The following is a 25,480-nucleotide window of genomic DNA, read 5'->3' as shown; positions in this document are numbered from 1 at the left end:
TCCATTACTACCATCTACAACGATGGATCCGCGCCCGAGGGGGTATGCGTAGGTTCTTGGGCGGCAGGGGCCGGCGCAGGGACAGCAGCCGGCAAAGACTCTGTGGCGGCCGGCGCCGTGGCCGGAGCGGCCGTCGAGGGCTGCGGAGCCGCGGGAGGCTGCGCCGCCTGCGTTTCTGGGGCCGGCGCGGGGGCCACCGGTGCAGGCGCCGGCGCCGAGGCCTGGGGCGCTTCGTGCACAGGCGCCTCGGGTGCCGGCGCCTTTTGCTCCACGTCGACGTCCATCGCATGCTGCGCGGGCTGCGCGGGCTGCGCGGGCTGTGCGGGCTGCACCGGTTGCGTCTCCTTGTACGAGTGCGTGTTGCGCCGTCCGCCCTCACCCTCGTCTTCCGAGTCGCTCAGATCCGTGTTGCGCTGAATGCGCTTGTCGCGCAGACGCTGGATCTGGCTTGCACGCAGATCGGGATCGTCTCCCTCATCGTCCTCGTCGTCGAGCGCCATATCGTGAGCGAGCCTAGGCTCGACGTGGCCCTGCACGGACGGCGCTGGGGCGAGATGGCGCAGGTTTTCAAACACTTGCTCCTTGACCTTGTTGAGGTACTCGGGCGTGTTGAGGTTTTCCATGTTGCTCGGGCGCACGTCCAGGCGGTAGTCTGGCCCAAAGTACTCGTAGTACTCGTTCACCGGCACGATCGGGTTCAGTTCCTGGCCCGCGGCGAGACCCGTTTCGTAGGCCCACGCACGGCTCACGTTGCGCATCGTGTAGCCGCCGCCGCCAAGGAGGAGGAGCGGCAGGCCGAAGCTCTTGACGAATTCAACACAGCTTGCGTGGCCGCGCATCGAGAGGTTGAAGCAGCCGAGCTTGTCGCCGGAGAGCGAGTCCGAGCCGCACTGGAGCACCACCGCCGAGGGCTGGTACTGCTCCATGATGCGCTGAATCACCGGCTCAAAGACGCTCTTGTACGTCTCGTCCGTGATGCCGTCGCGCAGCGGGAAGTTGCAGGCGTAGTTCTTGCCGTTGCCGTAGCCCGTGTCGCGCAGCTCACCCGTGCCCGGGAAGAACTCGCCGTACTTGTGGAAGGAACAGGTCATCACACGGTCGGTCGTATAGAAGGCCTCCTCGACACCGTCGCCGTGGTGCACGTCGATATCAATATAGAGAACACGAGGATGGTAGCGCAACAGCTCGAGAATGCCCAGCACGATGTCGTTAATGTAGCAGAATCCGCTCGCCTCACCCTTCTTGGCGTGGTGCAGGCCACCGGCCCAGTTCACCGCGATGTCGCACTTGTCGCGCGAAAGTCGCGCGGCGCCTTCCATCGAGCCGCCGGCCGAAATCGAGCAGTACTCAAAGAGGCCGTCAAAGACGGGGCAGTCGTCGCCGACATTGTCTGCGTTAGCCAAAAAAAACATACACTTGGCCTGCTCGCGCACATACGCATCGACATTGTCGGGCGTCACGCGGTGCAAAAAGTCGACATAGTCATCCGTGTGGAACTGCGACATTTCCCGCTTCGTCGCCGGTTTCGCGCGCTGGGTCAGAAAGGCGACTTACAAAGATCTCCATTTTCTTGTACAAGCCATAGTTCATCACAAGCGAATGGCACATGCGGATACGCGTCGGCTTCATGGGATGGCCGGGACCATAGTGGTAGTTGCCAATATCCGAGTCAAAAAAGTAGCACACGCGCGACGGGTTGCTGGCGCCTTTCGCAGTAGGCTGCATCAAAGGCACATCGCCTGAGCCCTGCACCACCGTGCCGGCAGAGCCACCGGCGGCATTCGACGGCAGATAGGTCGCGTTCATCGAGCCCCACTTCGAACCGTCGCGCGACGTCGCTGGCGAAGCCGCGTGGTAGAAGCCACGTGGCGGCCACGAGCGCGGGTCACGGCCGTCGCCCGGTGGGCGGGGCCGATTAAGGTGCACCATGTCGAGCACGCAGCAGGCCGCTGGCCGCTCGCTCATTGCGCTGATTGCGGACGAGGTAAGTGGGGGGCTTGTATCTGACTATGAAGGACTCCACGACGGGTTTCATCCTGTCAGGTATCGGTGACGTGAACAAGGAGGGCAACAAGAACTTCTTTATTGTGGACAACCGCGTAGGTATCGCACGCTGACCCAGACCTCTGTGTCGGACATTGAGGAGGCGTTTTTGGACTTTACCAAGGAGCGCGAGGACATTGCCATTGTGCTCATCAACCAACACATCGCCGATAAGATCCGTCCTCTGGTCGACAAGTACGTGCAGGCTTTCCCTGCGCTGCTCGAGATCCCGAGCAAGGACCACCCGTACGGTACGTCCAGCACTTGAACGAGCTAATCCAGACCCGTCCAAGGATGGCGTCCTGAAACGCGTCCAAAAGGTAGCTAGGGCCCTGGCACTAACAGCAGATGTTCAGCGACTAGCGCATTCGCACGAGGGCTTGCGTACTTTTAAGTACATAGTAAATGTATTGATAACGACTATCAAAATGAGCTAAGAGTACAACTCTTTACAGTCTAAGCAGACATACCACCACGGAGGCGCAGCACCAGGTGCAGCGTCGACTCCTTCTGGATGTTGTAGTCGCTCAGCGTGCGGCCATCCTCGAGCTGCTTGCCGGCAAAGATCAGGCGCTGTTGGTCCGGAGGAATGCCCTCCTTGTCCTGGATCTTGGCCTTGACGTTCTCAATCGTGTCCGAGGACTCGACCTCGAGGGTGATCGTCTTACCCGTAAGAGTCTTGACAAAGACCTGCATACCACCACGCAGACGGAGGACGAGATGCAGCGTCGACTCCTTCTGGATGTTGTAGTCCGACAGAGTACGGCCATCCTCGAGCTGCTTGCCGGCAAAGATCAGGCGCTGTTGGTCCGGAGGAATGCCCTCCTTGTCCTGGATCTTGGCCTTGACGTTCTCAATCGTGTCCGAGGACTCGACCTCGAGGGTGATCGTCTTACCCGTAAGAGTCTTGACAAAGACCTGCATACCACCACGCAGACGGAGGACGAGATGCAGCGTCGACTCCTTCTGGATGTTGTAGTCCGACAGAGTACGGCCATCCTCGAGCTGCTTGCCGGCAAAGATCAGACGCTGTTGGTCCGGAGGAATGCCCTCCTTGTCCTGGATCTTGGCCTTGACGTTCTCAATCGTGTCCGAGGACTCGACCTCGAGCGTGATCGTCTTGCCAGTAAGGGTCTTGACAAAGACCTGCATACCACCACGCAGACGGAGGACGAGATGCAGCGTCGACTCCTTCTGGATGTTGTAGTCCGACAGAGTACGGCCATCCTCGAGCTGCTTGCCGGCAAAGATCAGACGCTGTTGGTCCGGAGGAATGCCCTCCTTGTCCTGGATCTTGGCCTTGACATTCTCAATCGTGTCCGAGGACTCGACCTCGAGCGTGATCGTCTTGCCAGTGAGAGTCTTGACGAACACCTGCATACCACCACGGAGGCGGAGCACCAGGTGCAGCGTCGACTCCTTCTGGATGTTGTAGTCAGAGAGGGTACGGCCATCCTCGAGCTGTTTGCCGGCAAAGATCAGGCGCTGTTGGTCCGGAGGAATGCCCTCCTTGTCCTGGATCTTGGCCTTGACATTCTCAATCGTGTCCGAGGACTCGACCTCAAGGGTGATCGTCTTACCGGTGAGGGTCTTGACGAACACCTGCATACCACCACGGAGGCGCAGCACCAGGTGCAGCGTCGACTCCTTCTGGATGTTGTAGTCGCTCAGCGTGCGGCCATCCTCGAGCTGCTTGCCGGCAAAGATCAGACGCTGTTGGTCCGGAGGAATACCCTCCTTGTCCTGGATCTTGGCCTTGACGTTCTCAATCGTGTCCGAAGACTCGACCTCGAGGGTGATTGTCTTTCCGGTAAGGGTCTTAACAAAGACTTGCATAGTAGTTGTGGTATACAAAAAACAAGTTGTTGGTTGACGGATCCCCGATGTGGCGTTATATACTTTGTCCCCGGTGGCGTTCCGCCCGGGGGAATGTCGGCCGAGCCCGATAGGCACCCTAACCCTGCCACGGCGCCAGGAACGAGCGAAAAATGTGGATTTTCATTTTTCCTTCGCCCGTTACTCCGCCCGTGCTCCGCAAAAAATCGCTTGGCTGGGGTGCCTTGGCAAAAAAAATACGATTTTCCCTGCATAGGATTTTTGCGCTGCGCAGTACCATGGCCGCCATCGCCCTCGGAATATTCCTCGCAGGTACTGCTGCGGGATATTTCGCGCATCACGCGGGCCGATCCCTATGGCCCAAGTCGGAGCCTTTGTCGGATGAGGAGGATGAGGATCTGCAGGACGAAGATTCGGACGAGCATGCCCACCCAACGGAAGAGTGCAAGCTGGTAGGTTTGCTATGCAGCCCCGCTCACGGACCAGGTGTTGGGTGTCCGCATGGACCTAAAGATGGACAAGGGCAAAATTGCAGCCCAGTGCGGGTAGGTGCTCCGACTGACCCAGCCACGCGACGCTAGCTGCCTACAAACTGGCCAAGCGCATCACGCCTCACTATGTACAGACTTGGCAGAAGCTTGGGTACGTCGTCGCCTTGCTGACCAAGCCAAACCAAGATTGCCGTCAAGATTCCCGACGAGCAGCAGCTCATGGCGCTGGCCGACGCGGCCAAGGCGCTCGGCGTGTCCGCCCGTGTGATCCAGGATGCGTACGTATCCCTTCTGACCCAGCGGCCGTACCCAGGTGGACCCCGGCAGCCGCACCGTCATCGGTCTCGGCCCTGCACCGATCTCGGTGATGGACCAGCTCACCCGGCAATTCAAACTGCTGTAACAACAACCTATTCTACAGATACGTCATGGCGACTAGGTTGTCGGGTATGTAGATCCAACGTTCATTTTCCCAATAGGGTCGCCAGCAGCGAGTTGGACGCTGCCTGCGCATCCGGACGTGGGGCGCTGGAAGGCGGCGACGTCGGCGCGTCGTTCGCGGGCTGGCCGCCGGATCCGTTGAGAATCGTCAGCAGGTTGGCCGAGTTGCCGCCGGGCGGTGCACCGCTAAGCTGCGGAGAAAGAGCAGGGTGTTGCGGGGTCGGCGGCGCCTCGGCACGCGGCGGCATCGCGTGGCCCGGCCACGGCGACGAAGACGTGTGCTGCGGCGTGGCAGGCTGCGGCCACGGCGAAGACTGCGCCGGCCGCGGCGGAGGCGCATTCGAGGGCGAGCCCAGCAGCGTGGACAGCAGCGCATGCTGATGCGACTGCGGCGCGTGCTGTGCCGGAGGGCTAAGCGGGCCCGGCGCACTCGGCCACGCCGCGTGGCCCGGCGCTGGGGGCGCAGGCTCCGCGTAGTGTACGGCCGGGCGCTGGAAGTGCGCAGAAGGAGCGTGGGGCGGCTGATGCGGGGCAATCGGCATGTGGGGCATCGGTGGCATGGCCATGGACGACGGTGCGTGGAACGACGGCTGCGGCGGCTGTGGCGCTGCCTGCGGCTGTGGCGCACTGGGCTTGGAGCCGCCCAGCAAGCTCAAGAGGCGGTTGCGCTGCTCGTCGCCCTGGGATGCCTCGGCGCTCCGATCAGGCTGCGACACAGGTTGGGGCGGCATACCCCACGGCGCGTGGGCAGGCGGCGGCGGAGGCTGCAAAGGCGGTTGTGGCTGTTGCGGGGCCTGCTGCTGCTGCTGCTGCTGCGGCTGCCCCCTGGGCATGCCTAGAATCGCATACAGCTGCGCCTGGTGCTCCTGCTGCGAGACGTTGTTTTGCGCCGCCGGCGGCTGCAGCGTCGTCGTCACATTGTGCGAGCCAAGCCCAAACAAGTTCCGAAGCGCGTCTGAGCCGTCGACGCGGTTCTGGCCGGCAGCCGACGGAGGCGCCGGCACGGGCTTGGAGCCGTGCAGGAGGTTGAGCAGGAGCTTGCTCGAGTCCTGCGACGATGCCTGGCTTTTTTCCATCGACGGCCCTGGGCTCTGCGTCGGCTGCGAGGCGTGGATCTGCTTCTGCGCACTCGGCGGCAGCGAAATCAGGCCGGGAACTTGCTGCGGCCGCGGCGCACCAAAGAGCGCGTCGAGGCTTACACTCTCGCCCTGCTCTTGCGCCTTGGGCGGGGGCGCAGCCTTGGGCTGGGGCGGGGGCTTGTGCGGGTGCGTCCGCTTGTTCGCCTGGATCCACTGGCGGAGGCGCGTGACGAACGGCGAGATGAGGAAAAACTTGCCGCCGAGTTCGGCGCTGGGCTTGGCCGCCTTTTTCGCGGTGGGAAGCTCCGAAAGAAGGAACCACTCGATGCGCTGCGTTAGCTTTACGACGTACCGAAATCTCGCGGCGGGTCTGGGTCTCCATCGGGGTGTCTTCCGGCAGGCCCGGGATGATGTACAGGCGCACCTTTTGCTCGCGCATCGTCAGTTCGAGATAGTCGCGGCTGTCGACCGGGAGCAGGTGCGAGGCATCCACACCCGTCTCCTCCTGCACCTCGCGCAGCGCGCAGTCGCGCTCGGGCTCGTGTTGGTTAATCTTTCCCTTGGGAAACGTCCACGAGGCCCCCTTGGACCAGCCCTTGACGAGCACACACTATGTGAGCCACACCACGTACCTTAGTCCAGTCCTTGTTCAGCATAATCGCGCCGCACACCGGCACGCGCGTCTTGTACTCCATAAACTGGCTGTAGGCCCGCTCCAAGCTCTTGGGCCCCTTTTCCATATAGAGCCGGATAAGCGGTACGACGAGCGAGGAGACGTGCAAAAGCTCCTCCGAGAAGCGACGCAGACTCAGCTCGGGCAGCTGGGCGTTGAGCGGGCACAAAAAGTCCAGATAGAACCAGTGTCTAGGTCAGCGCCTCGTCACGTACGCCTGCTCGACCTGGAAGCCAATCCGCTCGATGCTCGCAAGCTCATTCGCAGGCAGATTCACAATGAATCGACAGCTCAAATTCTCTAGCTCTTCGCGTAACGCTTTGGCATTCGAGGGCGTCTCTGCGGCCGCGCCGCCTTTCGACTTCCCCATGCTGGTGTCGGAAGGCCTTCGCACCTCTCGCCACGTGGTATCGGCCGAGGCCGGCCTGGGTCGCTTGTCGCCATGATGCACCGACAAGCGATGGACGCGGTGGGCATGGCGGGCCGTGTGGGCCTGAAGCAGACGATGGCTTCTCGCATGCTGCAGCGCTTCAAGAGTACTGCGGTGGTGGGAGCTATTCCCACGACAAACTACCGCGGCCCTGAGGGGGTGCAGGGTGCGCCGCAATCGCCCGAGGCTTCCCCGCGTCGCGACTGGCAGCGTGCCGAGGTGCAGAAGCTGTTTGACCAGCCGCTGCTGGAGCTTGTGTTCCAAGCGGGAACGGTGCACCGTCAGCACCATGACCCCCGCCGCATCCAGCTGTGCACGCTGATGAATATCAAAGAGGGCGGCTGCTCCGAGGACTGTGCGTACTGCTCGCAGAGCAGCCGATACACGACGCACTCCAAGGCAAGCCAGCTTGAAAAGCTCGACAATGTCATGGTCGAAGCTCGCCGCGCAAAAGAGAACGGAAGCACGCGTTTCTGCATGGGCGCCGCTTGGCGCGAGATTGGCGGCCGGAAGCGCGGCTTCCAGCGCATCCTGGATATGGTCAAGGAGATCCGGGGGATGGGCATGGAGGTCTGCACGACGCTCGGCATGCTCAGTGCCGAACAGGCCAAAATGCTCAAGGACGCGGGTCTCTCTGCCTACAACCACAACCTTGACACGAGCCGCGAGTACTACGGCAAGGTGATCACCTCGCGCACCTACGAGGACCGCCTCGAGACGATTGCCAACGTGCGCGATGCCGGTATTTCCGTGTGCTCCGGCGGCATCCTCGGTCTAGGCGAGGACGAGTCGGACCGTGTCGGCCTGATTTGGGAGATGAGCCGCCTGCCCGAGCACCCGGAGAGCTTCCCTGTGAATGCGCTCGTGGCCATCAAGGGCACGCCGATGGAGGGCCAAGAGCCGGTCAACTTCCAAGAGATGCTGCGTACGATCGCTACGGCGCGTATTGTGCTGCCTACCTCGATCATCCGCCTCGCGGCTGGCCGCCATCTCTTTACCGAGTCGGAGCAGGCGATGGCCTTCCTCGCGGGTGCCAACGCCATCTTTACCGGCCACCGCATGCTTACGACGCCGACCGCGTCCTGGGACGAGGACAAGGCGATGCTCGGCCGGTGGGGCCTCACTGGAATGAAGAGCTTTGAAAGTAAACGCCTCAAACCGCTCGCTCCAGAGGTGCATGCAGACGACGCGGCGGCGCCCGCTGACCCTCACGCGACCGCTGCGCCCCGCCCCGCGACACTCGGCACGAGCATTTGATAGGTGTTGCAGATCCACGTGAAAGCCGACGAACCCCCGATAGTGCATTTTCCCCGATGCGTCCTGTAGGAGTACAGGCACAACGCCAGCGAGCTGACAAAGAAAAAGTTCGCGACGCAGGGGGATCAGGGTTCGTTTGCACCATGCTCTCCCAAGAACCCCCGAAGGCGGTGGCCAAGGTCCTCGTGCTCGCTGTGTGGGGCATTACACCAATTTCATGGACCTACTTTATTCTGTTTATTCTCTACCGTACGCTCCTCGCTGAGAACCTCGCGGACGGCCTCCGCCATGTTGTGCGGGGTACGCTTCCGGTGGCTGCGCGGCGCTTCCCGCGCTTTTCGCGCGCGCTGAGCTCGCGCGGCTGGTTCCTGTATGCGCTGATTGAAGTGCTCTTCTCGCTCTACTATCGCCACCTCGCGGCACGCGTGCAAGTGCCGGGCGTGTCGCACACCGCGACGCGCAACTATGTCGTCAAGGCTATCACGACCGCGCTGTCGGACGGGATGAACAAAGAGGGCACCGACCGCAAGGACTTGTTCAAGGCCAAGACGGGCGCGGAGCAGCTGCCGGAGCCGAACCGCCATCTCGCCTGGGACGATCCCCGCGCCGTCGAGTTCCGCCGCGAAATGAGCGGCTGGTTCATCGGCATCAAGACGGAGAATATCACGAGGCAGGACGTGTACGAGTGGCTTAGCTGGGCGCTCTTTGGCAAGTTCTACAAGCAACTGCAAGAGGAGGACAAGGAGCATGGCGAGGAAAGCGAACACGCGCAGAAGCAGCTCGAGTTCCTCGAAGACGCGACCCGCCTCTTTGCCGCACGCAGCGGCCGCAAAGAATTCCCGGAGCACGTCGAGCTGAGCCCGGAGGAAAAGCGCTCGAAGCGCACCATGCTCCTGTCGCTCGACCCGGTGCGTGTGAGCTCGCGTCCGTTTGGGCTGTACGCAGCAGTGGCCCTCGGCAACGAGCTCGCACGCTTCATCTGGAGCCGGCGCTACGGCATGCAGCGCCTGAAGATCGGCGACGTGTCCTACCTGCTCTACATCCCGTCGGAATGGAGCGCAAGCGCGGCCAAGAAGGGCGAGATGCCGCTCCCGGTCCTTTTCCTGCACGGCCTCGGTATCGGCATGGTGCAGTACGTGGACGTCGTGCGCGGGCTGCTCAACCCCGAGCTCATGCGCCAGCCGCGCCCGGTGCTCATCCCGCTGCAGCCCTGGACATCGGGGGACATCTTGTCGCCGCGCTTCCTGCGCCCTTGGCGCGCTCCGGAGAGTGCCGCGCTGATCCGCGCCATGATCGAGCGCCATGGCTTTGACGAGTGTGGCGTGTCGGTGATGTCGCACAGTATGGGCACGATCCTGCATACCTGGCTGCTGAAGCACATGTCGGACCTGATTCAGCGCTCGATCCTCGTGGACCCGGTGTGCTTCCAGCTCTGGGCGCCGCATCTGTGCTACCGTTTCCTGTACAAAAAGGCAAACACCTTTATCGAGTACGCGCTGCGCTACTTTGTCGCGCGCGAGCTCGGTACCGCGAACGTATTGACCCGCAACTTTGACTGGTCGTCGAATGTGCTGTTTATTGACGACATCCCGAACCACGACAACCCGAATCGGACACGCGTGTACCTCGCCGGCTCCGATACGGTGGTGGACGCGCCAGTCGTCGAGCGCTTCCTTGCGCGCAACGGCATGCGCGACGTGCTCGAGTACCGCAAGGGGCTGCACCACGGCACGTACGTCATGGGGCCGGGCAACGTGCTGCCCCAAATTGTATCTGAACTGGATGCTCCTTTGAAATAATATGTATAGACTACCAACAATAGACCAACGTGCATCGGTTAAAGAGCGCAGGCGACGCAGTCGCCTTGGCGCCGACACCGCCATGGGGGGGGTTCATCGTTAGCACCACGTGCAGATTCGCCATGATCTGCGTCCGGAAAAAGGTCAGCAGCTCGTCTTCCGCCGTGAGCATGAGCCCTTCGCGCTGCGCCGCGTCGCGCAGCGCGGAAAGGAGCGCGGTATGCTCCTCTCCTTCAAACAGCCCAGCGACCTCGGCATTCGCCAGCAGCGTGTTGAGTTTCTCGAGGCGCGCAGGATGCGCGACCTGTCCTTCGTCCATCGTCCAGCACACACGCTCGCCACGCACGCCGACACGCTTGAGGAGCTTGCGCAGGTCCTCGTCAAAGTCCTCGTCGCGGTACGACCGCGCGGTCGGCACACTGTACAGCGACAGGCCACGCAGCCACGCACAGAACTGCGCCACGGTCGTGCGGCCCGAGCCGCTCACGCCGATCAGCAGCAGGTGCCCGCCGGGCTGCTGCAGCACACGGTCGCAGCCGAGCGCCAGGTCAAGCACGGGGTTGTGCAAGACGAGGTGCGTGTCGAGCTCCTCCTCCGAGTAGCCACGCAGACGCGCCTCGGCGTACTGCCGCAGCGGCGCACGCTCGACACTCCGGTAGTCTTTCGAGAGCCAGTCGGAGTAGAGAATGGGACGCGCGAGCACCGTCGCGACATCCAGCGCGGGGAACGCGGCCTTGGCCGCGTCGTCGAGCGCTGCATCGGTCCACTGGCGCTCGCTCTCTTCCACGAGGCGGTCCTGGAAGAGGCGCAGGCCTTCGTACGCCCAGAGACGCACAAGCTCGGGCAGCGCCGCAAGCTCCGTACGGCTCATCGCTTTGTAGATGCCGCGCACCCAGCGCGTGAGCTCGCGTGGGGAGTAGATATAATGCGCCTGCATCTCAGGTGTAAAGCGCTGCTGCGATGCGAGGAAAAAGTCGACCATGGCAGACGTGAGCGCCTCGGCGTAGCCCAGCAAGTTTGGCGTCGCACGCAGCGCGGCGCGGACGAGGGTATGGTAGATCTGGTGCAACGACGGCTTCGTGGGGTAGTCGACCATGATCACAGGGGCGTGGCGCAGGAAGCGCATGCTCAGCGGCGTACGCCCGGGGTCCGTCGGGGGATTGCATGCTCCCACAAACTGGATCCGCTCCAGGGCGACCCAGGTGCGCTCGCGCCAGAAGCCACGCTGCTCGACGAGCTGGCGCAAGAAGCCAATGACATGCTGCGTCGCGTACGCGTCCGGCGCAGGCAAGTTGATCTCGTCGCAGAACACCACGAGGCGGCGTCCGAGCTGGCTCGGCACGAGGCGCGTGCCTGACGGCGTCTTTTGGTACTCGCAGTGCTCCTCGAGCAGCGTGAGCAGCGCTTTCGGCGTCGTCTGGCTGCTCAGGTTCAGCCCGACGAGCGTCACGTCGGCAAGGCGCCGCAACGTCGCATAGAGCACCATCGTCTTGCCCGAACCCGGCGGACCACACAGCAGCACGGGGCGGTGGTCGAGCAGGAAGGCATACAGCAGCGCCTCCTGGCGCACCGTATCGAGCGTCGGAATAACGGCATCGGCGCGTGCCACGGCCGTCGTCTCGACCTCGACGTGCGCCACCTCGTCCGCCCACGCTTTCCAGCGCACCTCGGCGCCAAGCTCAAGGTCGTAGTCAAGTAGCGCGCCATTCGGAACGTCGACGTCTGCGTGCATACGCACGACATCGCTCAGCGACGTACGCACCGCGTGCGGCGCATCGCCTGCGCACGCCCACACAAGCGCAACGCACAGCATGCGCCGGCAATACGCCGTCACCTGGTCCTGGCGCAGGGGAAAGTCGGCGTGGCGCACATTGTACGACAGGACTTGGCGCGCAGCGCGGCGCATCAGCGAAAAGAGCGTCGCAATTGCGCGGCTGTCGTCGAGCGGCATGATGTGGTCGTGTGCGTACGCAGCATCGAGGACCTTGTCCACCAGCGCGCCCGGCACGCAGTACGGGCGGATTGCGTCGGCAGTCCACTGCGGCACGGAAGCGCTCGCTTCGGGGCTTGCAATCGAGACAAACTCCTCGTCGCCTCCCAGCGGCACACGGGCGAGCCCGGCAAGCGCATGTTCCAAGCGCGCCTCGCGGGATACGAGCTCGGCGCCAAAAGCGACCATGCCGCAGCGCGTAATGGTTGCAAGCGTCGCATGCTCCACGCTGTCCACCTCAAACAACAGACGCACGTTCTCGGGGAGGCCGAGGCGCTCACCAGTCGGCAGCGTGAGCATCTGGTTGTCATCGAGGACACTGTTCAAATTCTCGACCCACTCGGGGTCGATATCTCCGTCGAACACAATCCAGTGGCGCTTGTCGCTCTCGCGTCGCATATTCTCGCGGATCTGGCGCAGGATCGAGGTGAACAGGCCGTCGGTCCATTCGCGCGTCGTCGCGTCGAGCGTGCCGTACAGGTGCTCCTTGCTCCACACCTTGGGCTCGAGCGTGTACGCGACGCTTTCGACGCCGTCGGCGCGCGCGAGTGCCTCGCGCAGGACCTGCCATGCCCGCGTTTTGCCCGAGCCAGCCGGACCGACAAGGATCACACCGTGCGAGACAAACTGCATCTGGTACAGCTGCACGACCTTGTCGAGCCAGGCACCGGGCATGAGGTGCTGCTCAGCACAGACGTCGGCGAGATGCTTGTGCAAGGTCTCGAGCGCCGCAGGCTCGTACGCGACGCCAGGGAAGACGTCCTGGACAAGCGCCGTAAGCAGCGGCACATCGTCCTGCGCGAGCTTCGGCGGAAGGATCTCGTGCACACTCTGTACGAGGATGCGCTGCTCGACATCGAGGCGCGTCGTGTCGTTCGGCAACGTCGTACTGCGGCAGAGGGCCGCGGCGCGGCGCAGCACGGCCTTGAGCGCACGCAGGCCAAAGTCGTAGTGCGCCGCACGGCTCAGCTGCTCGCCACAGAGCTGGAAGAGGAGCACCATCTTAGACGCAAGCGCCTGGGCGTGCTGGAAGCCGTGCACCAGCAGCAGTACCTGTACAATGCGGCGCATATCTGGCGCGGTCATCGCGACGCTCCTAAAGAGCTGCGTGAGGTTATCTGGCAGGTGCGAGCGACCGGCGTACGTGGGGTTCATCGTGACAAACACGCCAGTATGCGCATGTACCGTGACCGGCACGCCATTCAGCTCGGCGGTCTGCGCACCGCCAAGCGCCTGCTGGATCGCCTGGATCTGCTGCGAGACGCTCGACAAGACGCGCTCCTCCAGACGGTTGAACTCGTCAAAGCAGCCCCATGCGCCGACACGGCACAAGCCCGCAAAGATGCGCGCCATCGCTTGCCCGTCAAATTGACTGTCACAGTTGAAGACAAGCACGAGACGCCCGAGCTCGTGCGCAAGCGCCTTGACCGTCTCCGTCTTGCCTGTGCCAGCGGGACCGAAAGGCGCACCGCCGCAGCGCGCATGCAGCGCCTGCGTCAGCGTCGTGAAGCACGCGGTAGTGAGCGGCGTGTGCACGAGCCGCTCGCCGGTATCCAGCAGTTCAAAGCCGTACGCAAACGACGTGTGCGCCATTCGCACTGTAGCGCAATCTCCGTCGAGATAGTGCCGAAGCTGGTACTGCCACGCAAACGCGTCCGGGCTGTCGCAGCTGCGCATCGATGGCGCAGAAAGGGTTTCTGACTGGTGCGTGAGCAGCGTAAGGAGCTGCTCGCATGCGCGGCGCACGGCCGCATCCACCTTGGTCACGTTCTCAGCAAGGAACGCGATACGCGCTTCCAGCGGCTGTGCCACCGCTTCGAGCGACGTGCGGGTGGCAAGCGCCGCCTCAACGCGGCGCGTATAGACGATTTGCGAGGCAAGTACGACAAGCTGAGGCGGATACGCACCGAGCCAGGCGACCAGTGCCTCGTCGTCGACGCGCTCCAGCGACGCGACGGCATCGACGAGGCGCGTACGCAGCGTCGCTTGGACGCTCGCTTCGAGCGCGCCGAGCCACTCGTGCACTCCGCTATACTCGTTCACCACAACAGGGCTCTCCAGGGCGAGACGGTCGCCCGAGCGCGTCGCGACGGCTGAAATAGTACCGTTGGCCTCCTCGACGCGATGCAGGCCGGCAAACATCTTGGAAAAGTGCTTGGCGGCCCTTGCGGCATCCTTGCTGTTGCCCAGCATCTCGAGCAGGTCCTCGTCGCCGACAAAGTAGAAGCGGGGGAAGCGTGCGCGCTCGCGCTCGAGGTACTCGCCAAGCGCCGTTTGGATCTTGTGCAGGAGCTCGTCGAGGCGCTCGAGTGCAGACTCGAGGCCGGGCTGCTGCACAACCTCGAGCACGTACGGCGTCTTGTGTACGCGGCGCAGCAGCGCGAGGAACTCGGTGCTGATGCTCTGGAAGCGCCCACTCTCCATCGGGAGCATGTGTCGGATTTCCGGGCTCGCCGAAAAGATGCCATTCAGGTAAACAAACTGGCGCTGGACACGCGCCCAGAGGTCAAAGGTCGTCTGCACGCGCGCGAGGCGCTCCTCCCAGCGCCGTGCCTCTTCTTCAAAGACACGGTAATGCGGCGAGGCGCTCATCGCACGCAGCCCATTGGCGTGTTCGGCTGCGAGCTGGAAGAGGCTGTCAAAGCCGCGGATCAGCATGCACTCGTTGCGGTAATTGATGAGCTCGAGTCCGTAGCCAGTCCATGCCTCGCGCACCTGTTGCAGGTACACGTCCAAAGCATACTCGCCTTGCGCATCGGCAAGCATCGTGCGGATCGTCGCGAGGTTCGCGTGCCAGTCGAGGTCCCATACCTGCCCCAGCGTCTGCGCAGATGGGAGGAAGCGTTTGCCGAGCGCCTTGTACAGCGCGCGCCAGTGCCGCTCTTGGAAAGCGTCGCCATGCAGCTCCTGGAGGAGGGCGACATGTTTCAGCAGGAAGGACAGCTCCTCTTGCACATGCTCGTACGCGGCGTACTGGCGCATGCGGCTCGGCATCGCGCGGCAGGTACGCAGCAGACTTTCGAGGCGCTGGCGCACCTGGCGGCCGTTAACGGCTGCCCACGGCGTCGCACGCACCTCGTCGAGCTGCTGCCAGACGTCGGCGAGCGCGCCCCAGACGCCGTGCAGCTCGTCGCGCTCCTCGGCGAGGACAGTAAGACCTGCGTCGGTGCGTGGTGTGATGCCAAACGCTTCCTGGGCAAGGCCAAGCTGTGCAATTGCGCCCTGGAGCTCGGTAAGGCGCGTCGCAAACGTGTTTAGCGTCTGCAGCGCTTCGGCGACCGGCACCGAGCCGTGTACCGGGCGCTCGTCTGCCCACGCGGTGGTCAGCGCGTCGATCTTGGTGCCAACCGCACGGTCTTCGGCGGAAATCTGGCTGTGGATCGACTCGTGCTCCGCATCGATCAATGCACGCTTCGCAGCAAGCAGCTGCTGCAGCGCAGCGTGCTCGCCGGCGACCTGCTCGGCGTGCAGCCACGCCGAGGGCTGCATACGCTGGCGCTGCAGTGCCGCCTGCCCTGCGTTATACAGATCGAGGGTGGGGGCGACATGCTGCGCCTCGGTCGTGAGGCGCTGCACGAGCGTGATCAGGCCAACGACCTGCGCGGTTGATGCGCCGGCGACGTGCATCGGCTCCAGCGTCCGGCGGCCCTCTGCGAGCGACGTGTGCGCCTCGCGCATCGCCGCCCCGAGTGTGTCCGCATAGTGCTGCAAGAGGCTGCGCTCCCACGCATCGAGCTTTGCCGCGACACGTGCTTGCACCGGCTCTGCATCGACGTCGACCAGCGCAAAAGAGCGGCGCACTGCACGCCCATCGACGAGCGCGCGCGTCTGCCGGAGGCGCTGTGCGACTGCATGCCACGCCTCGAGGTCCGTGCCGAGGTCGGCCGCGACCGTGTCAGGCTCCACGTCCCAGAGGAACTGGAGCTGGAGCCAGGTCGCGGCGTACGCGTCGGCCTCGGTGAGGCGCGTCTCGAGGCGCCCGAGTGGCGCAGTGAGTGCGGCGCTCGGCACACGGCGCAAGAGGGCGCTGTACGTCGCTTTGGACGCGTCCTGCAGCAGGTCGTAGCGGCCTGCATGCGGCCGCGGCACGTCGAGCACCACCGCTAGGATCTCATTCAATACGCTGTACCAGTGGCTGCGCGCATGTGCGAGCGGCGGCTCGAGCGTGAGGCTGGCGCTGGCGAGGCGCACGGAAAGGGTGACTGGCGTGCGCTCTGTACGCGCCGCGAGCGAGGCGTAAAAGTGGTGCAGTTCTGCGACGAGGCGCTGGTGCAGGACCTTTTCCACGCGCTCGTCCAGCGCGGCGACCCACGCGGCGAGGTTGGGGTACGCTGCGAGGCTCAGAGCGTCGATGTGCTCCTGCAATGCAGCCATGTGCGTCGAAAACGCCGCGCGGTCGTACGCGCACGCGTGCATGCGCTCGAGCACGCCCTCGACGTCAGCCGAGGCGGCGGCGAGGCGCTGTGCGTGTCCTTCCAGCACAATGGCAGCGGCCGCGAGCTGCTCGATCAGCGCTACCTGCGTATTTTCGCGCAAGGCATCCGCGCTGGCACTCGCATACACGCTGCTGTACGAGTCGAGAAAACGCTCCCAGCGCGCCTGCATCGCCTGGGCCAGCAATCCGTGCATTTCGGCAATGGCCTGTGCGAGGAGCGGCGCCATGGGTTTTAGGCTTTCCATCTGCGTCTGCACCTTTTCGAGCGTGCGCAGGGCGTGCACGACCGTCAGCGCAAACGGGTAGATGCGCCGCGCGTCGAGTGCGGCACTCACGAGCGCCTGGGGAATCGCCATGCCGAGCATGGTAAGTGCGTGTGCCTCGTCCGCAAAGACAAAGGCCTGCGCGTCGTAGTTGGCCACGAGGCGCAGCTCGCGTGTCGCGCGATCGGCGGCGACGCGCAGCAGCGGCCCGGTGATGTGCGTGCCGCGCCGTGCCGCGTCCTGCGACCAGGCCGCGAGAAGCGGGCGTGTATCGAGCTTGCGAGCAAATGTCGTGCTCTCTGCGTAGATCCGCTGGCCGTCCGCATAGTGTTCCCAGCCCGTGCCGAGCACGTCCTGGACGCGCTGGAGGTATACTTGGAGCTGGCGTTCGATCTCGTTCGCCCACACGATCGCGCCGACAATCTCGGGCTGGTGGCGCAGCTGGGCGGCGAGGTGCGCGTCCGAGCCGCGGAAGCCTGCGCGGAACTTGGCCTGGAGCGCGCTAATATCCGCCTGTACGCTCTGCAGGAGCACCTGCTGGTACTCTTGGACCGCTGCACGGACCTTGGGACGCACAAACAGCCGGTTGCACTGGGCGAGGACGCGCAGCTGCTCGCGGGCGGACTGAGCGTGTGCGAGAAGTGTGCGCAGCTTCTCGATGAGCTGGCTCTCGACGTGCGCGATACGTGCATTGTACTGCGCCTCGGCCGCGGCGAGTGTCTCGGTACCCTTTTCCGACACGTCGAGCGTGTCGACGGCGCGTATTCCGTCGAGGGCCGCGTGCAGCTCGGTGAGGAGCGGCACGTTGGTGCTCGACGACCAAGCGCGGCCGACGTCGGCCATCTCGGCGAGCTCCTCGTGCGCCGCACGGAAGCGCTGGAGGTATTCGAGGCGCGCGCGCAGCGGCGCGTGTGCGGCCGCGACCTTGATCGGGATGAGCTTCTCGCCGCGCTTTCGCGTGAGGTCGCGCGCGAGATAGACGAATTCCTTGACGTGCTCGTCCCATTCCTGGAGGACGTGCAGCGCCTCTTCCAGGACCGCCTTGCAGCCGTCGTATGCGAGGTGCATCGGCGCAAGCGACGCGAGGATGCGGAGCAGCGCGGCAGTCGCCTCGCACCCGATCGCCTCGACAAACGCAAGTGCGCGGGCGACCGGGTACGCGCTCACGCGTAGTTTCTTGGTGAGCGTCGTAAAGATGGCGCGCTGCGCGTCGCTGCACGTCGGCAGTGTCGTCGCTGCGAGGAGCTCGGGCAAGGGAAAGTCGCGCATCAACACATTGTAGCTCTTGACCTTTTCGAGTGCGTCCTTGATGCCGGTGTCTGCGTGAAACGAGACCGTAGCATGGAATCGCTTTGCGGTCGTGAGGATATCGAGGGTGAGCGTGATGCCCGGGGCGTGCAGCTGTCCCTCGAGGTCCTCCAAGGCGTGCTCCATCGCGTTCCAAAAGTGAATTTCCTGCATCGCCGTGCCGCTTGACGCGTCGCGGTCGAGCTTGGTCACCTTCTGGACGGCGCGTACCCACCCGTTCATCTCGGCGTGCAGCTCATTGACGAACTGGTCGTCGGTGAGGAGCGATGTGGGCTCGACAGCGTCGGTTGACACCGGCCGCTTTTCCGCCGCGCACGTCTCGACGGCCGCGCGGATCGCAGGGTGGATCGCAAGGACCACCTGCGGGATCTCGACGCTCTGCTGGAGGTGCCGCAGCGAGAGCTCGAGCTCGGCAAACTTGCGCTTGACCATCGGGATTTCGTCCTCCTTTGCGCGTTTTTCCTGGTCGCGCTCGTGCGACGCGTACGCATCGAACCACGGCGTCATGACGCTGTGCACCACCGTCTCCAGCGCCTCGTACGGCGTCTCGAGGAGCGCGTGCTGCGCCTCTTCCTCCGCCGGGCTCACCAAGGTCACGACGCGCAGCTGGGGCGCGAGCGGCGCCTGCGTGTCGATGTGCGCATGGCGCTTGACCAGCGCCACGCTCGACACCTGCCCCGGCGGCTCGTATGTCGGCCGCCGCGCGAGGCCATACGCGATGTGTCCCTCGCGATAGTATTGGTCTACAAACACCACTGGGAGCGCCGCGTCGGTGCAGAACGCGTCGGCGACCTCGGCGAAGCTCTCCTCGCCCTCTTCATTTTCCAATGGGTGCGCCTCGCCCCCGAGCACCGCCGGCAAAAGCGCGGCGAGGTACGCGCCGAGTGCGGGGTCCGTCGCCATGCGTGGACGCGTCAGGGCAATCGAGCAATTCTACGAATCTACGTGGAGGTTAGCGCAGGCTGTTTTGGATTCGCCGCTTGCGCTCCTCGAGCTCCTGGCGCTGCTGGTCGAGGGCGTTGCGCATCTCGCGGTGCCGCGCGTAGAGCTCCTCTTCGCTCTGCTTGAGCTTCGCCTCCTTCTCGGCGACCTTGCGCTGGAAGACGAGCTTCATCTCGTTCTCCATCTTGGCGAGCTTGGACTCGTGCAGGGCACGGGCCTCGGCCTGTGCTGCGCCGGGGTTCACCTGCTGGAAGACGGAGTCGTCCTGGCTCACGCCGAGCGACAAGAGCTTTTGGGTGCGGTAGCCCTCGTACACCTTGTCGGTGAGCTCGCGCAGGTCTTCCATGTTGGTGCGGATGAGCATCTGGCGCAGCTTGACAAAGTCCGAGTGATGCTCATTGTCCACCTCGATCACGCCCCACGGGTAGGCGCGGCCACGCACCGTGCGACCGTCCGGCGTCTTGACGAGGTCGTTCGAGCCGACAATCGCAAACGGAATCTTGCTCTGAATCTCTTCGATCTCGGCAATGGACTCCTCGTCGTCGTAAGGGCCGATCGGAAGCTGCACCGTCTTGATGTTGTGGAACTCGAGGTCGCGGAGTATCCGCTGCTTGAACCTCTGCACCTCGCTGGGGTCCATCGTGTCCGACTTGGCGATCACCGGGACCACGTTGACACGCTGGTGCAGGCGCGAGAGGAACTCGAGGTCGATTGCGCGCAGCGCGTGGCCGGTCGGCTGGATAAAGTAGAGGAGCGCGTGCACGCGGTTGTCGATAATCTTGCTGCGGTTCACCCTGTTCTCCTGCTCGAGGTACGAGTCGAAGCGCGCCTCGATGGTCTGGACAATCGGCTCCCAAGCATTCTCGTTGTTGACAAAGTCGCCAAAGCCGGGGGTGTCGATGATGTTGAGGCGCAGGCGAACTTCGTTCTCCTCAATGTCAGCACTGATCGTGTCAATTCCAACAGTCTGCGCAGGCTCGCGGCTGGCGAGACGCTCCTCACCACTCGGCACGAGATTCGTGTTAAAGAGCGTGTTGATCAGGGTCGACTTGCCGAGGCCCGTCTCGCCGACCACCATCACGGTGAAGGTGAAGCCCTTGCGGACAGTGCTACGGTGCACCTGATTCGGCAGGTTCGCAAAGCCGACATAGCTAGTCAGTTTCTTGCGCGGGATCGTCGCAGCCGCGGGTTGCGTAGCAGCAGCCATCATCACAGTCCACGCCAGGCAGTGCGCCCGCCGCGGCACGGCGTGCCCCGCGATCACGTGAGCTGCCACGTGGCTTCCTTCGCCTACGATGAAGCTCACCGCGGAGCTGCTCAAGCAGAGCGACTCGGCGCTGAACCCGCTCAAAGAGCGCGAGCTGGACTTGCGTGGACTAAAGATTGTCGTGCTTGAAAACCTCGGTGTGACGCGCGACCAAAACGACGCGCTCGATTTTACCGATAATGAAATCAAGTACGTGGGGAACCTCCCGCGCCTGGTGCGCCTCAAGCACCTGATCCTCTCGAATAACCTCGTGTCGCGCATCGACGAGAATGTCGCGCGGTCTCTGCCGTTTCTGCATACACTTGTGCTGACGAACAACGCGCTCCAGGACCTCCGCCAGGTCGTGCCGCTGCGCAAGCTCCGGCACCTCGAGTACCTCTCGCTCATGGGGAACCCTATCACGCGCGAGAAGCACTACCGCGAGTTTGTGATCTGGCGCGTGCCGAGCGTGCGCGTGCTCGACTACAAACGTGTTACGGACAAGGTGCGTTTTTTCTTTTTTTTATTGACCCAGGAACGCGACCATGCCCGCCGGCTTATGGAGACGCCCGAGGGACGCCCGTCGGAGCTTGCCGTGCGCCTCTCGGGCTCCGATGCACCGGCCGCACCAAGCACCAAGTCGCACTCATTCGAGCCGGGCGCGCCAGTCGCCGGCGCCGCCGGCCGCCTTCTCTCGGCCAAGGAGCGCCAGGCGATCCACGATGCGATTGAAAAGAGCGAGTCGCTCGATGAGATTCGCAAGCTCGAAGAGCGCCTAAAGCTTGGCTACGTCCCCGACGCCGACGCGTAGTGTCCCATACCCCATAGTTGCCACGTGGCACGACGCGTCGACGACCGATGGACGACGCGCTGATCGGCGACTGGTCGGCGGACGCGTGCCGCACGGTCGCGGCGCAGCTCACCGCGGCGCACGACCTCGGAACGCACCGCGATGCAGTGGTCGAGACGATGGTCGCGATGCACCTCGCCGCGTACGCACAAGGCGAGCGGTGCGCACATTTGCACGGCCGTGCGTTTTCGCGGTCGCCGCAGCAGCTCCTCGCGCAGATCCATAGCTTCGGCGCGATCCTCAGCGCGCAGCGCGAGGCGCTCGAGGACCAGCAGCGGTTTCGGCTCGTGGGTCTCGACCGCCTGGCGGATACCGTGACCGAAGTCGAGGCGCTCCAAGCGTCGCTCGGCTCGAAGCGCCAGCGCCTCGAGCAGATGAACGCAGAGGCCAACGAGCGCCTGCAGCGCATGGTGCACAACCAGCAGGCGGCCGAGTCGCAGCGCGAGGCGTCGCTTGCCCTGCGCGCCTCGCTCCAGGAGCAGGAGGCCGACGTCGCACACCAGCGCGACGCGGTCCTGCAGCAGCTCGCCGAGGCCGAGCCTGCGGTGCTCGAGGCCCAGGCGGCCGTGAGCAACATCAAGAAGCCGCACCTGACCGAAGTGCGCTCGATGGCGAATCCCCCTGCGGCAGTCAAGAGCACGATGGAGTCGGTGTGTATTCTGCTCGGCCACCACATTGACGGCTGGAAATCGGTGCAAGGCATCTTGCGGCGCGACGACTTTATCGCGAGCGTCGTGCGCCTCGACACCGAGCAGGCGCTCTCGCGCAGCACCTGCGAACGTTTGCGGCGCGATTACTTGAGCCGCGACGAGTACAATTACGACACGATTCAGCACGCAAGCAAGGCGTGCGGGCCGCTGGCGCTGTGGGTCATGGCCCAGGTGCACTATGCCGAGATCCTCGAGCGCGTCGCACCGCTGCGTGCGCAGGTCGCATCGGTCGAATCGCGCGCGAGCGAGACGAAAGAGAATGCGGCCGCCGCCGCCGCCGCTGTCGCGCAGCTCGAGGAGAGCATTGCGGCGTACAAGGCCGAGTACGCGACGCTCATTAGCGAGATTCAGGCGATGAAGAGCGAGATGGAGCGCGTCGGCCAACGTGTCGAGCGCTCTGTGCGCCTCCTTGCCGGCCTCGAGGCGGAAAAGGCGCGCTGGGAGACGGGGCGTGCCGAGTTTGACGCACACGTCCAGACGCTCGTCGGCGACGTGCTCCTGTGCTCTGCGCTGATTGCCTATGCGGGCTACTTTGACCAGGCGATGCGCGAGACGCTCTGGGAGGAGTGGCAGCGTATGCTGCGCGACGGCGGCATCCCACACCGCCCGGCGCTCAGCGTGCGCGACATGCTCGTCTCGGCAGATACCCAGGCCGCGTGGATCGCACACGGTCTACCCAGCGACGCGTTGGCGATGGACAATGCCGTGATTATGGAGCACTGCACGCGGTACCCCTTGCTGATCGACCCGACGGGCGATGCAGGCACCTACCTCGAGCGCCGCTTTCGCGACGAGAAGCTCGCGTCGGCAAGTTGTCTGGATGCGGGCTTTGTCAAGGTGCTCGAGAGCGCCTTGCGTTTCGGCACGCCGCTCCTCTTGACGGATGCCGAGCACCTCGACCCCGTCCTCTTGCCGGTGCTCAAGCAGGAGCGTCGGCGGACGGGCGGCCGTGTGCTCGTGCGTGTCGCGCAGCAGGACGTCGACTGTGCGCCGACCTTTCGCCTGTTTCTCACGACGCGCGATGCAAATATTGCGCTGCCGCCGCACCTCTTTTGCCGCGTGCAGATGGTCAACTTTACCACGACACGCAAGAGCCTACAGAGCCAGGCGCTCCAGCGTATTCTCCACGCGGAACGCCCCGACGTCGAGGCGCAGCGGACGGACGTCGCACGCGCCCAAGGCGAGTTCCAGCGGCGTCTGCAGCACCTCGAACGTGCGCTCCTTGCGGCACTCAACGATGCCCAAGGCAACTTGCTCGAGAGCGACACCATCGTCGCCACGCTCGAGACGCTCAAAGGCGAGGCGGAGGAAGTGCAGGCCAAGGCTGCGGGTATCGAGCAGGTCGCGAGCCATGTGCAGCACGTCACGCAAGTCTACGAGCCGCTTGCCGAGGCGGCGAGTGCCGTGTACTTTGTGCTGCAGGACATGCAGGTGCTGCAGCCCTACTACCAGTGGGACCTCGGCTTCTTCTGGGCGCTCTTTGACCAGGTGCTTGCGAAAGCGCACGGTGACGCGCCCGATGCGCGCCTCGCCCAGCTCCACGAGACGCTCTTCCAGGACGTGTACCGCGCAACAGCACCGTCGCTGCTCCATGAAGACCACCTCGTGCTCGCCGCGCGCCTGTGCCAGGTCAAGAGCGACGACACGGAGCTCGAGGTGCTCCTGCAGCCGGCGCTCGGCGATGCGCCGTGCGTGCGCCGCATCGACCTCGACCGCACGCAGCACAAAGAAGCATGGGACGCATACAGCGCGCTGCCCGCACCGGAAGCCGACGCCGCGCCGCTCGACGAAGGCGCGGTGCGCCGCGCGATTGCCGTGCGCATCGTGCGGCCCGACCGCGCGGTGCCGGCTATTTCGCGCGGACTCCAAGAGATCCTCGGCGCGCCTCTGCTGGAGGAAGACGCGCCGAGCCTCGCGAGTCTTGCAACAGGCACGCACGCACACACCCCGCTTCTCCTTTGCAGCATGCCCGGCCACGACGCGAGCGGGCGTGTCGAGGCGCTGGCCGCGGCCGAGCGTGTGTCGTGCGCCGAAGTGGCGCTCGGTGCGCCCGAAGCCACCGCGGCTGCGGACCGGGCCCTGGCGACCGCGGCGCGCACCGGGCAGTGGGTGCTCGTAAAGAACGCGCACCTCGCGCTCGCGTGGCTTGCGCAGCTCGTGCCGCGCCTCACTGCGCTGCACCCTCATGCGTCGACGCGTGTGTTTGTGACGTGCGAGCTGAGTACGCGCCTGCCGCCTGCCGCGCTGCGGCATGCCCATGTGCTGATCCACGAGCCGCCTGCCGGGGTCAAGTCGGCGCTGGTCGCGTGCCTGCGTATGCTAGCGCAGCGCACGCAGCCGGCGGGGCCGCAGGAACGCACGCGTCTCTACTTCCTCGTGAGCTATCTACATGCGGTCGCAGTCGAGCGCCGCAGGTACGTCCCGCTCGGATGGACGTCTACGTACGAGTTCCACGACGCCGACTTTTTGGCGGCGCTCGACGTGGTGGATACGTGGACCGCGCATGCGGCCGGCACGAAAGCGCACCTCGACCCTGCACACCTGCCGTGGGACGCAGTGCGTACGCTCCTCAAAGAGTACGTGTACGGCGCCAAGCTCGACCACGCACCAGACCGCGCGATGCTCGACGCGCTCGTCGACCGCCTGTTTGTCCCTGCGGCGTTTGACGACGGATTCGTGCTTGCGCCGGACGACAGCGTGCCGTTGGCCGCGCCGGACGGGACGCGTGTCGAGCAGTTTGTCGCGTGGGCCCAGGCGCTGATGGAGCCGCAGCCCGTCGAGTGGCTGCTGCTCGCGCCTGCGGCCGAGCGCAGCGTCGCGGCGGCGCGTGCGCAGTCGGCCCTCGGCCGCCTCGCCGCGCTGCACCAGGACCAGCGCGAGACGGCCGAGGCGCCGCTCGCCGAGTTTTCCGCGGCGGCCGCGCGGGCGGCCGAGTGGCTCGGCGTGCTCCCTGTGGATGTCGGCCACGGGCGCCCCGAGGACGAAGGACTGGGCTTGTACGTCGCTCTACTTACCCAGCTTTTGGCACCGCGAGCAGTCGCTCGGTGCGGCTCTCTTGCACACTGTCCGCACGCAGCTCCAAGCCGTCTGCGACGCGGTCGACGGTGGAAAGCGCACGAACGAGGCCGCAGCATGCGTCCAGTGCATTGCCCAGGACCGCATCCCGGCGGCGTGGCAGACGTACGCGACGCCGCGCGGCATGGGCCTCGGTGCGTGGATCGTGGACCTAGCTGCGCGCCTGGCACAGGCTGGCACACCCCCTCCCCGTGTCGCGCTGCACCATCTCTTTTCCGCGTCGGCGTACCTCACGGCGACGCGCCAGGCGGCGGCGCGTGCGATGCAGACGAGTCTCGAGCAGCTGCAGCTCGTGGTGCAGCTCGGGCCGCGCAGCGCACCTGGCGTCTATCCGATCCAAGGTGCGTGTCCTTCCTGACCCAGACCTCTTGCTGGACGGAGCCGTGTACGAGCCTGTGGGCTTTGACCTGAATAGCGGCGAGACGAGCGTCGTGTCGCGCTGTGCCCTGCGCTGGGCGCCTGCGGAAGAGGGCGGCGTGCTCCTGCCCGTGTACCTCTACGCGGACCGCGCCGCACTGCTGCTGCACACGCCCGTGCCCATCTCGCCGTCATTTGATGTATCGCTAGCGACGCTGCGTGCCGTCGCACTGCGTGCAGCGTAATGTAGAATAG

At 64.5% G+C, this 25,480-nt stretch overlaps 10 protein-coding genes across 10 annotated transcripts; 6 read left to right on the top strand and 4 right to left on the bottom strand.

Annotated features, from left to right (window-relative positions):
• Nucleotides 1-14: 14 nt before the first annotated feature.
• Nucleotides 15-1,806, bottom strand: RPD3 (histone deacetylase; the record flags this gene model as incomplete). Its single annotated transcript, XM_060266130.1, has 3 exons — nucleotides 15-1,390; nucleotides 1,415-1,532; nucleotides 1,555-1,806. The coding sequence occupies 3 exons, from the start codon at nucleotides 1,804-1,806 to the stop codon at nucleotides 15-17; spliced, it is 1,746 nt and encodes a 581-aa protein (XP_060122113.1).
• A 121-nt stretch (nucleotides 1,807-1,927) lies between these two features.
• On the top strand, nucleotides 1,928-2,406 carry VMA7 (H(+)-transporting V1 sector ATPase subunit F; the record flags this gene model as incomplete). The annotated part of the gene is made up of 5 exons (XM_060266129.1): nucleotides 1,928-1,984; nucleotides 2,016-2,099; nucleotides 2,123-2,294; nucleotides 2,326-2,363; nucleotides 2,392-2,406. 5 exons carry the CDS (start codon nucleotides 1,928-1,930, stop codon nucleotides 2,404-2,406), a joined length of 366 nt encoding a protein of 121 aa, XP_060122112.1.
• A 1,974-nt stretch (nucleotides 2,407-4,380) lies between these two features.
• Nucleotides 4,381-4,773, top strand: MJAP1_002184 (aminoacyl-tRNA hydrolase; the record flags this gene model as incomplete). The annotated part of the gene is made up of 4 exons (XM_060266128.1): nucleotides 4,381-4,424; nucleotides 4,447-4,521; nucleotides 4,547-4,648; nucleotides 4,671-4,773. The coding sequence occupies 4 exons, from the start codon at nucleotides 4,381-4,383 to the stop codon at nucleotides 4,771-4,773; spliced, it is 324 nt and encodes a 107-aa protein (XP_060122111.1).
• A 61-nt stretch (nucleotides 4,774-4,834) lies between these two features.
• Nucleotides 4,835-6,933, bottom strand: DCP2 (5'-(N(7)-methylguanosine 5'-triphospho)-[mRNA] hydrolase; the record flags this gene model as incomplete). The annotated part of the gene is made up of 4 exons (XM_060266127.1): nucleotides 4,835-6,220; nucleotides 6,243-6,500; nucleotides 6,523-6,754; nucleotides 6,779-6,933. The coding sequence occupies 4 exons, from the start codon at nucleotides 6,931-6,933 to the stop codon at nucleotides 4,835-4,837; spliced, it is 2,031 nt and encodes a 676-aa protein (XP_060122110.1).
• Nucleotides 6,934-7,008: 75 nt separating this feature from the next.
• On the top strand, nucleotides 7,009-8,250 carry BIO2 (biotin synthase; the record flags this gene model as incomplete). Its single annotated transcript, XM_060266126.1, has 1 exon — nucleotides 7,009-8,250. One exon carries the CDS (start codon nucleotides 7,009-7,011, stop codon nucleotides 8,248-8,250), a length of 1,242 nt encoding a protein of 413 aa, XP_060122109.1.
• Nucleotides 8,251-8,393: 143 nt separating this feature from the next.
• On the top strand, nucleotides 8,394-10,049 carry MJAP1_002181 (uncharacterized protein; the record flags this gene model as incomplete). Its single annotated transcript, XM_060266125.1, has 1 exon — nucleotides 8,394-10,049. The coding sequence occupies one exon, from the start codon at nucleotides 8,394-8,396 to the stop codon at nucleotides 10,047-10,049; it is 1,656 nt and encodes a 551-aa protein (XP_060122108.1).
• Nucleotides 10,050-10,059: 10 nt separating this feature from the next.
• MJAP1_002180 (uncharacterized protein) lies at nucleotides 10,060-18,948 on the bottom strand (the record flags this gene model as incomplete). The annotated part of the gene is made up of 1 exon (XM_060266124.1): nucleotides 10,060-18,948. One exon carries the CDS (start codon nucleotides 18,946-18,948, stop codon nucleotides 10,060-10,062), a length of 8,889 nt encoding a protein of 2,962 aa, XP_060122107.1.
• A 49-nt stretch (nucleotides 18,949-18,997) lies between these two features.
• CDC3 (Cell division control protein 3) lies at nucleotides 18,998-20,197 on the bottom strand (the record flags this gene model as incomplete). The annotated part of the gene is made up of 1 exon (XM_060266123.1): nucleotides 18,998-20,197. One exon carries the CDS (start codon nucleotides 20,195-20,197, stop codon nucleotides 18,998-19,000), a length of 1,200 nt encoding a protein of 399 aa, XP_060122106.1.
• An 85-nt stretch (nucleotides 20,198-20,282) lies between these two features.
• Nucleotides 20,283-21,044, top strand: LEA1 (U2 snRNP complex subunit; the record flags this gene model as incomplete). Its single annotated transcript, XM_060266122.1, has 1 exon — nucleotides 20,283-21,044. One exon carries the CDS (start codon nucleotides 20,283-20,285, stop codon nucleotides 21,042-21,044), a length of 762 nt encoding a protein of 253 aa, XP_060122105.1.
• A 47-nt stretch (nucleotides 21,045-21,091) lies between these two features.
• MJAP1_002177 (uncharacterized protein) lies at nucleotides 21,092-25,470 on the top strand (the record flags this gene model as incomplete). The annotated part of the gene is made up of 3 exons (XM_060266121.1): nucleotides 21,092-24,789; nucleotides 24,812-25,209; nucleotides 25,232-25,470. 3 exons carry the CDS (start codon nucleotides 21,092-21,094, stop codon nucleotides 25,468-25,470), a joined length of 4,335 nt encoding a protein of 1,444 aa, XP_060122104.1.
• Between the last annotated feature and the right edge of the window lie 10 nt (nucleotides 25,471-25,480).

The sequence above is a fragment of the Malassezia japonica genome, chromosome 3, assembly GCF_029542785.1.
Source record: "Malassezia japonica chromosome 3, complete sequence".
NCBI classification, from domain to species: domain Eukaryota; kingdom Fungi; phylum Basidiomycota; class Malasseziomycetes; order Malasseziales; family Malasseziaceae; genus Malassezia; species Malassezia japonica.
This window is presented reverse-complemented; position numbering and strand designations above follow the sequence as displayed.